At 39.2% G+C, this 18,455-nt stretch overlaps 1 protein-coding gene across 8 annotated transcripts in view; it reads left to right on the top strand.

Moving 5' to 3' along the window:
- The first annotated feature begins 203 nt into the window (after nt 1-203).
- Nucleotides 204-18,455, top strand: part of mtd (TLD domain-containing protein mustard) — a 115,574-nt gene continuing 97,322 nt past the window's right edge. For 4 of the 8 annotated variants that reach the window (XM_028184538.2, XM_089733280.1, XM_089733283.1 and 1 more), the window contains exons 1-2: nt 204-684; nt 11,597-11,805. In XM_028184538.2, the coding sequence (XP_028040339.2) occupies nt 11,663-11,805 (143 nt within the window). In that variant the 5' untranslated portion in view covers nt 204-684; nt 11,597-11,662. Of the gene's footprint in view, nt 685-7,919; nt 8,030-11,596; nt 11,806-18,455 lie in introns of those variants that run through there. The other 4 variants (XM_089733282.1, XM_089733285.1, XM_089733281.1 and 1 more) reach the window with 2 other exon arrangements.

Below are 18,455 nucleotides of genomic sequence, written 5' to 3'. Positions count from 1 at the left end.
TTTCATCTCATTTCATTTAATTTCATCCCAGTTGATTATTGTCTCAAATTAATCATCATTTCATTTCACTCCATATTATCTTTTTTCATAAAAATAAGGATATATAAATTAAAATAAGACATGACTTAAAGATCCTAGTTACCAGGTCACAAGATCCCTAAAAAAAAGTAAGTAATCTGTTATTGTTGTTTTGATTTCATTCACGTCGAACAAGTAGGTACCTACATACCTACTTATTTCATAGTGTATATTGTCTTTCGTTGAATAATTGACAGTAAGAAGTGCGACAAAAATAATGAAAATGTACATTTCAAATAAAGTTTTTAGGCTTATTTCAACTAAAAATATTTAAATTTAAAATATAAATTACGTAGTGCAGATAGAAGTACCGATTTTATTACTTCTCTCCGACGAAACTTACCGAACTGAAAGTAAAATTTCATCCCTGCTTAGAGATTATATGTGCTGTATTTTCAAAGATAAGATTAGTATTGATTGAAGATTCGTTGGGCTTTTTGTGTAGAGAAATCATATACTGTTTAAGATTTGAAGTATTAATCGACCTTATCGTATGATTGCCGCTGCGCTGAAATTTCGGTATTTGTGTACAATCTGGAATGAATTGATTTAACGAAATCAGCATTGGAAGATAGCTGCCGCTCCATAGCCGAGGTGCACAAAAATGTAAGTAAAACTTTGTATATCGATGTTTTTGTTTGAGAGTACCATATACATTCTGATCGATATTGTAAATGAGTGAACATGTCAAAAATAACAATTATTAAAAATATAGTGCTAGCTCAAAGCATCTAAACCTTAAATAAATATATTAACAGAAATACACGGACCGTATCATGTAAGCTAACTTCTTAATTTTTTGTCAGTTAAATGCCTGTGATCTTCAAAATATGTTAAAACAGCTGATCTCACAGAAAACTAATACCTCATTTATTTTAACAACTAAATTACATACATGTAGTATTATTTCGGGTGGAAACTATTCTTCTCTTTGGTCTATATTTTGTTTGCTCAGACTTGGAAAAACTTCTGGATTATTAAGGATGAACTAAATGTATCAGGCTTAAAATTAAAAACAAATACATTTGAAAATTGTTACATAATAATGAAATACATATCAAGGGGTGAAAGGCTATTTGGCTTAAGCTACATTTTTGCAACTTTATTGGTGTTACACATTTAAAGTTTAAAATCTGAAAGAAATATTTTAACAAAAAAATCTTCAGCTATTTGAGAAGAGTAAACTTAACTGAAGTTCAATTAAAAACATCAAACTGTTGATGCTAAGATCAAATAAAATGCATCTTTAACTATAAATAAATATTGCGTTTTTGTTTGCAGAGGGTTTTTTATTGGAATTATATATATCGACGCTTGAAAGACAAACGTGACTAAGCGACAATAACTGCTTTGTACATAAATGATAGGCAATAACCATATTTGATGCGCAAAAAAAATTTATTTCTAGGTCTATTAAAATCATTTCAATCCTACAGCTACTACCTAGATTCTACTACAGCTAGATTCATTAAAATAATTATTTTTCTTCAGGTACTTCAATTTTAAATTACTACTGTAAAGTTCACACATTGTCGCTTAGTCACGTTTGCCTTTCAAGCGTCGATATGATAACTGCTCAATAGACCAATTCCAACCTTTTTAAATAATAATTTATCCTATAATCTTGGCAGCCAAAATATGATAATGAAACAGACATATATTATAATAAATTGAACACTTATCCATATTTCTTACTGTAAGTGAAAAGACTTCACTTGAGCCCTCAGACCATTGTAAAGAGAACATTAACCACCATCAAGACCAAAGTCTCAATCTCAATGTGGATGCAGCTGTCTTATTTTGTCTGGTTCAAATTAAAATGGATGGTTGCTTAGACAAACAGACCAGATGGCTTACCAGAATTTACTTTGTATTAATAACAAAATTTGATTTGCATAATAAGTTTGTGAATATTGTTAGACGTCATTGTATTTCTTACAATAATAGGTAACCACCACAGTAATGAAAAAAAAGGAAAAAGGGGTATTGTAGCTATTAGTTTTGAAAAGTTTAATGGTGCAATGAAAAAGATTTAAGTACATTGAAGTAAAAGAAAGTGTCACAATTTTATCTGTGTTTGTCTTCACTGTGCTTATAATAATTCTTAGTCACAAGAGTGATAAATATGTCAGGGAAAAATTACAATACAGCACATGGCAATCAAATGTGTTTGTATTTTTTTTATAAATCTTGTTCAGGAAGACTAGTTAATTTGTGCTATTATGAGAGTGTGCTATAAAGCATACATTAATTAACCACATAAAATGAAAAAAAAATGTTTTGTTGATGGAAACAAACAATGTTGACACAGTGGTCAGATTGATGTCTTATCGTGACATAAATTAAAGGTTATCTCGAATGTCTGTTTATCACTATATATTTTCTCTTCAACACTTGTTAATGTGTAAACATCAAATACTGAGAAAGCTAACATCTGCTAAGGTTGGATGTTATAAGTATGGTTGTCATATAACTGATTTTGCAAATAGTGCATTTTAAATAAAAGTTTTAATGAAGTTTAATAGGCTTCATGATTGACATTCACATGCATTATAGTTACTAATTCACAAATTATTCTATTAATTTCTATAATGCATAAAAAATAGTTTACAGTAACAATAAATGAATAACTACGAAAAATAGATTCCTTCCTTTTAATATAATCAAAGTTTTATTAGTGGTGAGCCACAGCATACTAGCCAGGTGAGCTAATAACCTAGCTAATGAGCTAGTTGAAAGTGGTTATGATGACTTGTGATACTGCTAATGGCAGAAGCACAGTCAAGCTGCTGCCTGCTGTAATATATCTGCCTATGCACTCAATGAAAGTTCCAGTATTGACTTTATGATTTCCATAGGCTCTATAATATTTACTGCGTAATACCCTGTGAATCATGAGCTTGCATGAACTACGACTTCAGATTTGACAGATATTGGCCAGTTTTTTTCAAAATCAATGGTATATTGCCATGGCAAGTCATGGCATTTTTATTCAATTTATAAGTAAATCACAACTAAAATTGGTGTACTGAACTTTTATTGTATGATAAATAATAATCACTAGCTAAATTGAAATAAAATTAAATGTATCTTATCTCAGCCCTGTTTTTTTTTGTCTGATCAGAACAGATGCCATCCTGTTTATATTTCATTAATGTTGAGATAAGTAAGTGAGATAAGTAATTCATTCATGTTATAACTAAAAAACGGAAAACAATTTTAATTATACTTTCACCACAAAAAACGTGAATATGTCCAAAAATTCATATCAATTAAGGTGAAATAAAACTCGTAAACAAAACAAAACCAAACACGTTTCCTAAAATTAGGCGGATAACGTAAATAAATATAGAAAAAACGTCAAAATTACAAATTCCCATTTTAGTTTTTCAGTAAGATTCTGAGTGAGAACTTACACAGTTATCTTAATGTTTTCCAACACTACACTGAGATTTTATGCTTCAGTGGATACCAGGATATCAACCCTAGACGATACTTTGTAATAACAGTACTAGTAGCAAGATATTTCTGGATAGGGAGCAAAATAATTCAGGCAACATTATCAACCTTGATATCACGACAACTCTGTCAATAATGTTCGACTGCAAAGAAAATACCTTTCCTTCTAGGAGTTATGCTGTCTTATAACAGGCCAATTCTGTCAAAAGAAAAAATCTAAGTCAGTTCTGCCACTACGGAAGTCCGATGATAGTTTGGCTCATAAGTTTTAGTTGTAACGTTAGCTTTTATAAAGTTTAAGTTCACTGTTTGTTTTACAAATAAAATAAAATAAATAAAGAGTGGGAAAGAGAACTGATCTACTAGCCTAGTAGATCAGTTCGCTTTTGGCCTAGTTCTCTTTCCCACTATGAGCCAAACTGTCGTCCAAAGCTGAATTGAAGGTCTAGTGGGCTCACAACGTGAACGACGACGGAGTAACCGTATTAGCAAACACACCCATGTGTGTTAGCCCCCTGGCAGATATCTATATCACATAAGGTTAGACGGAAACTACCGCCACCTATCCAGACCTTAACATATCCCTTGAACAACACCCATAAGAAAGTAAGTCCGCGTGAGACCGTCCATCTGCAGTGTATCTTAAAGCATAACTTGTTGGAAATTTCTGATTACAGGCCTATCGCAATAACTTATTTGCTATTTAAGTTAAGTAAATGAGTTGTACCGAAGCCTGAACTTCTGAAAAGCTCAGAGAATCGCGAACCTATTAGTGTCCAAATGCATAGTTTTCGGTTGGTCATACGTATGTATGAATAACCAGCTCACTACCAACACCGCGACAGGCTGATATTTTTAAAAATAAGGGCATGTTATATACTTTTTTAAATTATGTACTAATAATTTTCTAATAAAGGCCCCGATATTGAAGTAATCATCTTACGGTATCCCCGAGGAACTGAAAGTATATTAAATAATTTTTGGATGTCCTGAGCATTAAAAACTATATAGCTATATATAGCTAACCGGTTACAGCCGGTTCACTCAAAAGATAAACCCATTTGTCATGTGGCAGTGATTTCAAGGGGCATATATTGCAATGTATTGATTGCAGTGCAAACATTTGAGACGACAGGCGATATTTCACGACGAGCCCGGTATCAATCAATATAGATTAGTCAGTATTATAGTATACCAATAAACATCCTTGATATTATTGTATGTAAATTTAATAATTAGTGAATAAATGTATATACCTAGTATATTAAATTATACTAAAAGTGTCTAGAAGAAGCGTGGAACTTTTCTAGATACAAAAGTTATATTTAATGGCCTAGAGCTTTTAAAATTTCGTTCGCTCCTCACGGGCGTCATTTACGTTTTGTCTGGATGTTCCGTGGAACTTGAAATGCATGAATGTAGGTAGCTTATAACGTATGCCGATAATATCGTGCACAACAAACACATGTACGCAACTAGGTCCAGGCCTGTCAGACGAGTCTGTGTACAAGTCAAGGCCGCGGGAAATGCGAAGTAAATACTCGAGCCGTGGAGCGTTTTAATTTAGCTGTTAGCTTAGGAAGACTGTCTGCATTCATATTAATGTTATGCCTGCAAACAGTTATACAACTTTCTGTGCCTTTGTGCGAATCATGTTGGGGTTCTCGAAAACAAATTGGCTCCATTAGGACTTTGGATTTATCCGAAAAATTACATTGTTATCATTGAAATTCGGCAAAAACATTCCTTTGGTTGTGTTCCAAAAATTGTATACGCTGTCTTTAAGTATACTCAATTGTTCTGTGAGAATAGTGTGATAGATTTATACATATTATATCAAGGAAAACCGTGACGGAATTAAATTTTTTTAAAGTATTATTTTTCTGCCTCAGTCTAGGTGGGAAGACGCTTTCATGGCTATTGTAACCCAAAGAAACGAAATTACGATTGACGCGCCTGATTGATGCAATTGATGCCTTGAGCCTAAGATGCAGGTATAAGTCTCGTTATATTGGACCAACGGTCGTTTGAACCGGAACGCGTAGAAACACGAATGTATCTGCAGATTAGAAATAGACAAATCGGTTACACGTCGCATATGTTCATAATATACCTACCCTCTCACCCGCACTCGTTAGTAGTGGAAGGTATGATGGGAAAGAATTAAGCCGAAATAAAGTTTAAGGGAATGACAGGGAAAAACAGTACAAACCGTGATTCCATCATGGAATCTGGTAAATTATACTTCTTATCCCAAACACATCTAGTTTGGGCTTGGTTAAATCATAAACGCAGATATCCTAGGCAGGACCTCGCTCGTCAAACAGTAAAAATCAATACTTTGGATTAAAGTCTGAACTTTGATACTCTGAGCATAGTGCGGGAATGTTTTTTATTGACTTAAGCTGCCAAACATTATAGGGGCGTGTTGTTGGCCCATATCCATTGATCACCGTCTTACCTATTACTGCTACGAACAATACTGCTTTTTTTTGTCCCTACCTATTCGCTGGTAGCCTAAGAGGCTATTCCAGCTACGCCCGGACAGATAGGTGAGCTCACGTCATGACGAAACCTATGCAAGTTTTGTTTTCACCCTGTTATGAAGGGACAATTTACTTCGCTTGCATATCATGGGATAGAGTCGAACGAGTAGAAACGCGGTTCGGTCGCGTACTGACTTAGAGCCCGAATGTCACCCTTCTGTCGAGGGTGACGCCTAGATACTTAGCCTTCGAAGCCAAAGATTTTAATGGCGGTAATGGAGTTATCGCGCCTAATTGGTGACGAGATACTAGCAGCAGTGTCGGGAGGATGACCCCTTTTGAAGAGCATAGCTGTGCTTTTCGTGAGGTTGATATCAATGCGCCACTTCCTGAACTAGCTACTGTCCTAAATTGGTGGCCGCGATCTGGAGTTTACTATGCATGAACGATATCTTCCTGCTCGAGTAGTAAATAGCCGTATCGTTCGCGAAAAGGGCTAACTAGGTCGCCCGTAACCGGGGTATGTCTTTAATAAATAAGCTACACAATAAAAGGAAGAGAGTGGAGCTTTGCGGGATTCCGGTTGAGATATGTCGCGTGAGAGAGCGAGTTCCCTCGACTCAATACCGAAACGAACGGTTCGACAAGAAGTCTCGTATGATGAACACGAAACTGTCAGGCACGCCCATGTTATACAGTCTGAAATTAAATCGTTGTTCCAGACTTTGTCGAACGCCTTCGCGATATCGAAGAAGAGGTCTCTCATGGGGACGGGTCTGCGTCTATTTAGCCCTACTAAGAATTGCTCCGTGACGCGGTGCACTTGCTGAATGCACGAGTGTTTCGCGGGGAATCCGAACTGTTCGTCAATCATGATGCCTTTTGAGGTTATGAAGTCCCAGAGGCGTTTGCATAATAGTCACTAGTATAATTTGCCCATCATTGGGAGGAGGCTGATCGGGCGGTAACAATACTGCGTTTCGGTTTAAAACGTTAGATAGTCGTGTGCGGACGAATTATAGTTGCGCTATTTTTCTGGGCTAAAACTAGATAGGCAGTCTTGAAGTCGTCGTGGCCTAAAGGATAGGACGTCCGGTGCATTCGTGTTGAGTGATGCATCGGTGTTCGAATCCCAGGCGGGTACCAAATTTTTCTAATGAAATACGTACTCAACAAATGTTCATGATTGACTTTCACGGTGAAGGAATAATGTCGTGTAATAAAAATCAAACCCGCAAAATTATAATTTGCGTAATTACTGGAGGTAGGACACTCTTATGAGTCCGCGTGGGTAGGTACCACCACCCTGCCTATTTCTGCCGTGAAGCAGTAATGCGTTTCCGTTTGAAGGACGAGACAGCCGTTGTAACTATACTTGAGACCTTAGAACTTATATCTCAAGGTGGATGGCGCATTTAATTTGTAGATGTATATGGGCTCCAGTAACCACTTAACACCAGGTGAGCTGTGAGCTCGTCCACCTGTCTAAGCAATAAAAAAAAAAGGCAATTAGTAGATCTACCGATCGATTCTAGTGATAAAAACAACTGCCTGATACATTTTGGCTATGGGCCCTAGGTAGGGTCGTGTATTCATTTAATTAAGCAACGTTAAAGCAGTTTTCGTCTCTTAACAAGCACGAAACTTAACAAATTCTGTATCTATACTATTTATTATTATTATGCGTTTTGATTTCCGCAGGCCCGTAAAGTTAAATAATTAAATCTGACATTAATGCACAACACGTATCAGACACTGATCCAATAGTACACCACTATACGTATACACAGACGTTGAAGAACCTTCCTGTGATTATAAAGAGGAGGGGTTGTAGGGGTGGTCGACTGTTGTGAGCTACCCACGCCCACGCTCGGCACCCCGCCCCCCGCCATCGCGGCTTCTCCCTCCTAGTTCAGTTGCACGCCTCCAGTCATCTAAGTAGAACGTGTACGCGTCATGTTGTATAACCTGACAGCGCTCCTCAACTTGAATCTCGAACTCCTTCGGTTCGTTGCATAAATGCATGGACCACTGTAGATGCTTACATGCACATCATCGTCCATCTATCATAATGTATATCGATAGTTGCCATTCAAATCGCTCTCATCGGTTAGCCTTGTCACTGTAATAAATGAGGTGTTTAGCGAAAAGCCATAGCAAAACAAAAATCATATGTTTTGATAGTCGCATTTATGAGTGATGTCGCGAATTATATTTAGTTATTCAAATGTTACATATTTCGACGAAGTTTTCATGTCATTCAATTTTAGTTATCACAATAAATGATCTGTAGATTAAAAGGGTTGCGGTCCTATAAAATTATAATTGTGTAGTAATTCGAAAGCCGTTTTATGTTTAATCAAATCCGTGCTTAATATGTTCGATTTGAAGTTGGAATGTTTCACAAAACAGCTGATTGGTACTCCCACGTTGGGCGCCATTTGATATCGAGCAAGCGCGAAAGCAAGGTCGTTCGTATTGAACGGTCAATTACCGCCCAGACTATAGTGGTCGATAGTTGCTCAAATCAACGGCTAACACTAAATTTTTATTTGTCTGAAAATAAAGTAATTTAATGAAAATATATAAGAGGACCTAAAAGGTTTTATTAAATAAAATTTTACCATTGTTACTTAAAGAGTAAGTAATAAGTTCGCAGTAGTTGCTCAGTATGCGTCCATGCTACATTTTTGTGCAGTACCCACGTACCTACATATCTCTACAACCACAGAATGATGAATCTAACAATATTGCATTAAATAATAAAATAAAAAAGTACAATTTCAAAAAGAGATTCTAGGACCTTCAATTCCAACAATCGAAGCAGAGTTAGTGAAATTACCTATATATATTTTTACGTGAAATGGTGGTAATCAAAATACTTTTATGCATTAAAACGTTGTAGAATTAAAAACGAACGTGATGAGATCTTGCATAAGTTAGGAAAAAGCTTCTGGAAACTTCTGTATCGTTAGTGTTTACATGTTTTGGTTAAAAAAAATGAAAAGCAACCTTGGTTGATTTCGGGAATCAATTATTAACCAAAAATAATTAAATAGTAAGATTTGATGTCTGTTGTAGATGGATTAGGCACTTTTCAAGTCTGCAATAGTCCTATATCTACTCGATCATAATGTATCAACGAGCTTAAGATAAAAAAGGGGAAGACGCCACTTTAAAAAAATTATCTTGACGATAATTGTCAAAAGAACTAGTTAATGCTGTTACTGATAGCTTTGTATGGAGCGTTTAGCTTGGGTTTGTGTGGTGTAAGTTTCTTTTTATTTAGTTTGATTGTCCAGATGCGTATGTCTTGTTGCCAAGGTTACCGGGCGGGTGCGATCAGCTGGACTTACGTAAGGTGAGCTGGGACGGCGGGATGGTGGGGGACGCGCGAGGGGTTGCCTGTTAGGGCCGATCGATACCCGTCTTTGCCTCTTGCTTTCGTCGTGTTTAAAGCTTCGGTTTATTCATACTCAAATATATTTCGACATTTCGTATTAAGCACTGGGTTCTTTTTTAAATTGCAATGTGATGTTACCCTATCGATCATTTGCCACTGCTAAATATAAATTTAAATTTTTATTATTCTCGACGTAGGTATTAACGAAGAAAATGACTAATATATTAATGTGGTTTGTAGTAATGACTTAACATAGTAATGATTATGACTTGACGTTAGTAATAATGAAAACGTTCGGGAGATTATTTATTCGTAGGGAGAAAGTACTTTTTCTAAAATTTAAGAAGAAAAAGAAATTAGATTTAAAAAAAATTACTTGACGAGCTGAAAAACAGTTTGCTATATTAAAATTAAAAACAATTTAATTTTTATTTTAAAATTTAATATCAAAATGAAATGATGTAAATTCTGTTTTTGAGTCTTTTTTTGAGGTTACGTTAAAGTAATGTAACATCAAGTCTTTTTATGAATAATAGCGGTACGTAAATGTAATAAAACATTTTTAATATATCAACAAGCCCGATCATTTTGGTTACAGATTTTACGAAACATTCCTACTTTGTGAGATATACAAAGAAAAAAAAACAATATATTTGAAAGAATATCATAATCTGTTGATCATTTAGGAAAATATATGTAGGTACATGAGATTGCGTATTCATGATTGAAATACCAGCCCCAAGCGGTGTGTACACGGCACAAGAAGGGACAGGTGTATAATTTATTTTTCACACGTTCGCCTAAATTTATTCCTACACGCGTTCCCTCATTTCAAAATAATTACATACATATTTATGTATGTATGTTTGAAGTGCACATATTATGCTTTGTAACATAGCTTATCGCAAAGCAAGTGTTTTATGTACATATGTACATGCAACATGAACAATAAGATAATGACGATGTCCGATATACGATTTTGTAATTAATTTGTTGTTTTTAAATGTGTTCGATTTTTATCGCATTTTCCTTTTAAAAATAACGCAGTATCAACAACTGGCTTAGATTGTAACCACATAAATCATCGTTCGGTAAAAGTTTTTATTTGTAAAATCAATATATAAACGAAATTAGAATTCGTATTGTTATTGGTAGAAGACGATATATAATTGAAAAAAAAACGCTTTTTATACGCCTGCTCATATTATTGAGCGATCCTGTCAAGCGACGTCGAGAAACAGCGACAGTCGAGATTCATCAGGCGCACTACATAAACTTAATTAGCAACTAACTTGATTACGAAATGTTCATGTTTCATTTAAATTAAATACATCATTGTTAATTTTTTTTAATTTACGGATATTTTTATTTAATTCTATATTCAATCGCGACGTTAAGTACATTAATGACGATATTAAATTATTATTTTTTAAATTACCTCAGCTTAAAGCCAATCGGACAGTTAAGTCATACAAATTTATATTTTACATTTATATATGTAAACGAATTCATAAAGTTTTGGGGTATTGCCAAAAAAATAAAAAACATGACAAAGTATTATGCGATTCACATTATTATACGAGTACTAGCTGTCCCGGCAAACATTGTTTTGCCATATATAAGATTTCTAGGGAATTTCTAGTGTAGAAAAAAAAACTAACTTATTGTAAGTGTGTAAGGATGTGGTAAATGAGTGAAAGAGGTATGTAGTGCTGTGAACGATGAGGGAATATATAATAAAAATAACAAAACCTCATTCAACCACATAATACCTCATTATAACAAAAAAAATGTCCAAATAAAAAAAATATGTTAGGGGTGGACAACCCTAATCACTTAGGGGTATGAAAAATAGATAGTAGCCGATTCTCAGGCTTACTGAATATGCATAAAAAATTTCATGAGAATCGGTCAAGCGGTTTCGGAGGAGTATGGGAACGAACATTGTGACACGAGAATTTTATATATTAGATGTTCACGTAACACATTTTAATGTCTTTTAACTAGCATCATTCAATGTACCTTTTATAATACCTAACAACTAAGTCATCACCATTCACGGCTATGTTGCATCTCAGGCTACGAATAAGAATATCATTATGATTATTTCAAACTCAGCCCGCTTTGCTTCCTTTATTTATGTCGCTTTTGGTGTTCTGTTATGTTGCAGTCCCCGTTTCAGTGGTTCACGGTGCAGTGGTGTGATGTAATTGTGGTAAAAGCTGTGTGTGTCGCGATGTCGTCACCGGCGCGGGCACCGCCACCACCGCCCACAGTGCCGGCAGGCGCGGGCGCTCTGCCCCCCGGGCCGGGACCTTCGAGGCAACGATCCTTTAAAGACAGACTACGGGAAGGCATCACCAGTCCCTTCCAATGGCAGTAAGTAATACTTCGCTATGTATAGTATGCTACTTGCAGGTTTGGACAGAATCCAGATGCAGGAGTACTCCAGAATGATTGTACCTAAAACGCTGCGCTACTGCATGAACAGCATATTTTATAGCTTTGGTATCACGGCTTCTATTAATTCTGCAAGAAACGGCATTGACATCTTCCTAACAATAGAGAATCATTATACAACTTCTACATGATAAAACAATGGATACGACTCATTACTATTGTGGTATATAGACAGTTTTAGGATTTATTATATGATAACCAGTCACTGATATACAATTATTTATTGATCATTTTTTTTACTTTAAAATATTGTTTTATCTGAATGCTACTAAATTTAATGTTGATAATATATTCGTCCGTACCCCAACTGCATTAGTATCCGTCTAGGTACCAGCTGTACCCATTCTTAAAATTAATGAATGAATCGCGCCATTGATCTATTCGATAGATGACCAGGCTCCGGTCATCTATCTTTGATAATGAAATCTACCATTCAAGTTGTTTTTTATGCGGCGCGGCATACACATTGTGATTTTTAGACCATGCTTCTACTCGACAATAATAATAAAAACCAGTCTGTGGGATTCGAATACCGGCAAAGCGTCATCGCTCGATAAGAGAGCACCAGGCATCTCTTATCCCTTAGGCCACGTCGACTTTGTAATGAATCCAAAGAACTTAAATTGCTGTGTGCATTTTATATTTTAAACAAATAATCAAGTAGGAAATGACTGCCTTTAAGCGTAAATAGAACTTCCTTTGACATTCTGTGACAACTCAATAGTTCCATATCGAGTCAGCAACATTAATCGAATACCTTATACACATATTCACTTGTGCACGTTTTTAAAACTGATAGGTCATAATTCATAAACATTGTAGACTTGTTTATCCGTCAAGCTCTACTTTTCTGTTCAGTTCTAGAAAGAAAACTAGATCATCGAATGTTTGATAAATTATCAAAGTTAGAATTATTACGTATTACATACATTATTCGAGCTAAAATAAGGAGTGGGGATGGTACGCATTGGTATTTATAATTGAAATTAGTTTTTATTTATTGCCCTTGTAGGCAGATGAGCATACGGCCCACCTGATGGTGAGCGGTTACCGTCGCTCATGGACATCAGCAATGCCAGAGGCAGAGCCAAATCGCTGCCTACCGTAGTTTTACGGTGTAATCACGACTTTTTTTATTGTCATGATGTTCTATCGGACGTTTTGAATACTTTACATTTTTCGTTCAATTCACGGGCGATATGCATTAGTGTCTGTATGCATTTTACAATTCTACACCTTTGATGTGTAAACATTTTTTTTTTAAACGCTTTGTATTTGTTTTTTTTGGGGGTCGATTGCTTCCCGCTTCCGTAGGTTTTACCCGCGATTCCCTACAAGTGACCCCTGGGTGGTGCAAAACGGGAGCCGAATACATAATCGGTGGTAGGACTTGTCCGACTGGCTGGCGACCACCCTCCAACTAGAGTCCGCCGCCAAATAGCCTAGCTGTGTTCCGGCGTGTGGGTTGGAGAGCCAGTGTTATTCCTTCCCTTTCCTCTTCCTTGTTGGGGGTGAATCTTGGCGATACCTGGAACATGCGGAGCAGACGTGCGTGTGAGCTCGCGGGACGTGATTGTTTGACGGGGGTATAGGGAGACCCAGTGAAACGGTGTTCGCCGCCGCCCGCCGGTCAGTTGGGGACCTGAACCCGGGTGTCACTACTAAACTCCGCCCCGGGAAGCTGTCCCGCCAACCGGTGTAAAATCCTGTCGTGCGGTCGTCGTGCCGGAGTCGGAGACCGGAGTGGATCCCGGCGATCGTACGCAGGGTGGACTGGGGGCCCTTCCATGCCCTGCGTCAGTCGCTCACGCAACCCGTGGTCGAGCACGTACTGTGCTCCGCGCTTTATTCAGGTATTGTCACGATTTCGCCTCGAACATCCTACCCCACCCAATCCCACTCTCCAAATAAAATTAAAAAATATATATGAAAGTTCGAAAAAGGAAAAGGGTTTTGTCGGCGATTCCCCATTCCACATTTAATGTGGATTTCAGCAATGTAAGGGGTCTACATAGCAACCTCGACGCCGTACACCACCATCTTGAGACGGCGCAGCCTGCCCTCCTTTTTCTGACGGAGACGCAGATATCTGCTCCGGATGATACTTCGTACCTTGAATACCCCGGCTACGTATTGGAGCACAACTTCCTGCGTAAAGCCGGGGTGTGTGTATTCGTCCGGGCTGGTGTCTGTTGTCGCTGTCTACGAAGCCTCGAACAACGGGACCTGTCCCTCTTGTGGCTGCGCGTAGATCACGGGGGTTGTACCCGAGTCTACGCGTGCCTGTACAGGTCCCACAGCAGTGATGCAGGTTCAGCTCTGATAGAGCATGTGCAAGAGGGGACTAACCGCGTGCTTGAGCAGTACCCATCTGCGGAGGTGGTGGTTCTTGGAGACTTTAACGCTCACCACCAAGAGTGGTTGGGGTCCAGAACCACTGACCTCCCGGGTCGGGCTGCCTACGATTTCGCCTTGGCCTACGGCCTCTCCCAGCTGGTGACACAGCCCACCCGTGTCCCAGATATTGAGGGGCACGAGCCTTCTCTGTTGGACCTTCTGCTGACCACCGATCCAGCCGGATACAGTGTGGTGGTCGACGCTCCACTTGGATCGTCTGATCACTGCCTTATCCGTGCTGCCACACCACTCTCTCGTCCTAGTCGTCGAACGACGACCAGGTATCGAAGAGTTTGGCAGTATTTGTCAGCAGATTGGGATGGATTGCGTGAGTTTTACGCATCCTACCCATGGGGGCGGTTCTGCTTTTCCTCTGCTGATCCTGACGTCTGTGCGGACCGTCTTAAAGACGTGGTGCTCCAGGGGATGGAATTGTTTATCCCCTCCTCTGAAGTGCCCGTTGGGGGTCGCAGCAGACCCTGGTATAACGATGCCAGCAGGGATGCTGCACACCTCAAGCGGTCCGCATACGTTGCATTGGATGATGCTAGGAGACGTCGGGATCCTAACATCTCAGAGGAAAGGCGGAAATATAACGCCGCTTCCAGGTCCTACAAGAAGGTTATTGCCAGGGCGAAATCGGAGCACGTTGCTAGAATTGGCGAGCGACTGAAGAGCTATCCCTCTGGGAGCCGTGCTTTTTGGTCGCTCGCCAAAGCTGCAGAAGGTAACTTTCGCAGGTCTAGTCTCCCACCACTACGCAAGTCCGATGACAGTCTGGCCCATAGTGCGAAAGAGAAGGCTGACCTTCTGGTCAAACTCTTCGCCTCGAACTCGACTGTGGATGACGGGGGTGCCACACCACCGAACATCCTCCGGTGTGATAGTTCCCTGCCGGAGATCTGCTTTACACAGTGTGCAGTCAGGCGGGAACTCCGACTCCTGGACGTCCATAAGTCGAGTGGGCCAGACGGCATCCCTGCAGTGGTTCTGAAAACGTGCGCCCCTGAGCTGACGCCTGCGCTAACGCGTTTGTATCGCCTCTCTTATTGCGCTAACAGGGTTCCGTCTTCATGGAAGACCGCCCACGTCCACCCTATCCCCAAGAAGGGTGACCGGTCGGACCCATCGAGCTATAGGCCTATCGAGATAACTTCCTTGCTTTCCAAGGTGATGGAGCGAATAATTAATATACAACTCCTGAAGTATCTGGAGGATCGCCAGCTGATCAGTGACCGACAGTACGGTTTCCGTCACGGTCGCTCAGCTGGCGATCTTCTTGTATACCTTACTCACAGGTGGGCTGAAGCCTTGGAGAGCAAGGGCGAGGCTCTTGCTGTGAGCCTTGATGTCGCGAAGGCCTTCGACAGGGTCTGGCATAGGGCACTTCTGTCGAAGTTACCATCTTACGGAATCCCCGAGGGTCTCTGCAAGTGGATCGCTAGCTTTTTGGATGGGCGGAACATCACGGTCGTTGTAGACGGTGATTGTTCTGATACCATGACCATTAACGCTGGCGTTCCACAAGGTTCGGTGCTCTCCCCCACGCTTTTCATCCTGTATATCAATGACATGCTGTCTATTGATGGCTTGCATTGCTATGCGGATGACAGCACGGGGGATGCGCGATATATCGGCCATCAGAGTCTCTCTCGTAGCGTGGTGCAAGAGAGACGATCAAAACTTGTGTCTGAAGTGGAGAACTCTCTGGGGCGAGTCTCCAAATGGGGTGAATTGAACTTGGTTCAATTCAACCCGTTAAAGACACAAGTTTGCGCGTTCACTGCGAAGAAGGACCCCTTTGTCATGGCGCCGCAATTCCAAGGAGTATCCCTGCAACCTTCCGAGAGTATTGGGATACTTGGGGTCGACATTTCGAGCGATGTCCAGTTTCGGAGTCATTTGGAAGGCAAAGCCAAGTTGGCGTCCAAAATGCTGGGAGTCCTCAACAGAGCGAAGCGGTACTTCACGCCTGGACAAAGGCTTTTGCTTTATAAAGCACAAGTCCGGCCTCGCGTGGAGTACTGCTCCCATCTCTGGGCCGGGGCTCCCAAATACCAGCTTCTTCCATTTGACTCCATACAGAGGAGGGCCGTTCGGATTGTCGATAATCCCATTCTCACGGATCGTTTGGAGCCTCTGGGTCTGCGGAGGGACTTCGGTTCCCTCTGTATTTTGTACCGTATGTTCCATGGGGAGTGCTCTGAGGAATTGTTCGAGATGATACCGGCATCTCGTTTTTACCATCGCACCGCCCGCCACCGGAGTAGAGTTCATCCATACTACCTGGAGCCACTGCGGTCATCCACAGTGCGTTTCCAGAGGTCTTTTTTGCCACGTACCATCCGGCTATGGAATGAGCTCCCCTCCACGGTGTTTCCCGATCGCTATGACATGTCCTTCTTCAAACGAGGCTTGTGGAGAGTATTAAACGGTAGGCAGCGGCTTGGCTCTGCCCCTGGCATTGCTGAAGTCCATGGGCGACGGTAACCACTCACCATCAGGTGGGCCGTATGCTCGTCTGCCTACAAGGGCAATAAAAAAAAAATAAAAAAATTTAGAAAAAAAATTGTATGAGTCAAACTGACACGCTCCGGATATTTGGTGTTATTGATCCCTACACTTAAATTTCGCATTTAATTTCCTTATTTTTGACATTACTGGTCTTCAGAGCTGATGAACTAAAAAAAAAATTGTTTTTCCGCCCACTGAGTTTCTCGCCTGATTTTCTCAGTGGGTCGCGATTACGATCCGATAGTATATTCTGCGAAGCGCTGATATCGCTTGGACTGGTGTTAGCAAATTCTCTCAGTTTGAGAGCCCATGAGCTTACTTACCTGTCCGGACGTAGCTAGAATAGTTCCTTTGGCTACCAGCGAATGGGTAGGAAAAAAGAAAAAAAAAGAAAAAAAAGTTCTTTTTACTTTTGAAAGTAACTATCGTGGAAGGGTTAATGCGCTTCAAATGTTAGTGACTCGTGACTTTTACAGGAACCTAAAGTCGTGACTGACCTGTAGTGCAAAGTCATTGCCCGTTTTGACACCTGAATTCGAAGAGCCAACACTGTCAACTAAATTAAAATCACGTATTGTGAAATGTGCGTCCCCGCTAACTAGACCGACCTAATATTTTGGCGACAGTAACATTATGATTGGAACTTGTCTCATTCTCGGAGATGGTTTGGAACCCCTTGTTTTTTGTACTTTCCTAGGGGTACTCTTGGAATCGGATTATTCCAGACCTTTATTATTTTTTTATTAGTTTTTTTTTACCGTCTCGCCACGTTTATGTCCATCATTTGACCAGTTATGAAAAGAGTCCTTAGTAGTAGGCAGTGTCCAATGTCCGCGGAGTACAATACCTGTATATCTGTTAAAAATAACTATTATCACTCAATATTAAATCTCTTGTGGCCAGCTTAAAAATGAATACCCGAATTGTTGAATTTTGAAATGATATGGCTTAATAAAATTTGATCTTTGTGTTTTTCAAGTTCTGTAACACCCTAATTTTTTTAAATGAATTGTCGTTTTATTGCGTGTTCGGTTTTGAAACAATTTTGTAGAACCATGTCCTATAAACAGCTTAGTATTTTTCACGAAATTATTCACGGTCACGAACAACTTCATGATTGCCTTTTTGTTTTCCTTTTGGTTAATGTATAGAAATTCCCCTAAAAATTTATTTTATTAAATTTAATAATCCAATACAATTTTAGTAAAGTTTGGAAGGCTGCACTTAAGTCCAATAAATACAATTAAATAGATTGTAATGTAATTGATTATACAGGAGTGATGATGAGAGATAAAAGTAGATTGGCAGCAGAATTTCCTTCAGAAAATCCTTTTATTTTGCTCTAATTATTCGAAATTCCATTAAGAAAAGACATAAAAAATGTTAAACGTGTCTGCCTATTGCAATCAAGTGCTCTGGCGTAAGGGGAAGGATATTATTTATTCCAGTTGTAACTTGTTTTTCCATTTGCTTAAAAAAAAAACTTTCCTAGATTTCTTATTTTTTGCAGTACTTGGATTTTGCATTCGGTTTCGTGACATTCGAAATGTGTTGAAATGACTGAAATATTTTTGTTTATTATTTAAAACGCATTAACATTTTAAATTAATTGCAATGACGCATTTGAGAATGAGTCTCCGGCCTCACAAATATTTGCG

This window comes from Bombyx mandarina, chromosome 15 (assembly GCF_030267445.1).
Source record: "Bombyx mandarina strain Sakado chromosome 15, ASM3026744v2".
Classification (NCBI taxonomy): Eukaryota; Metazoa; Arthropoda; class Insecta; order Lepidoptera; family Bombycidae; genus Bombyx; species Bombyx mandarina.
This window is presented reverse-complemented; position numbering and strand designations above follow the sequence as displayed.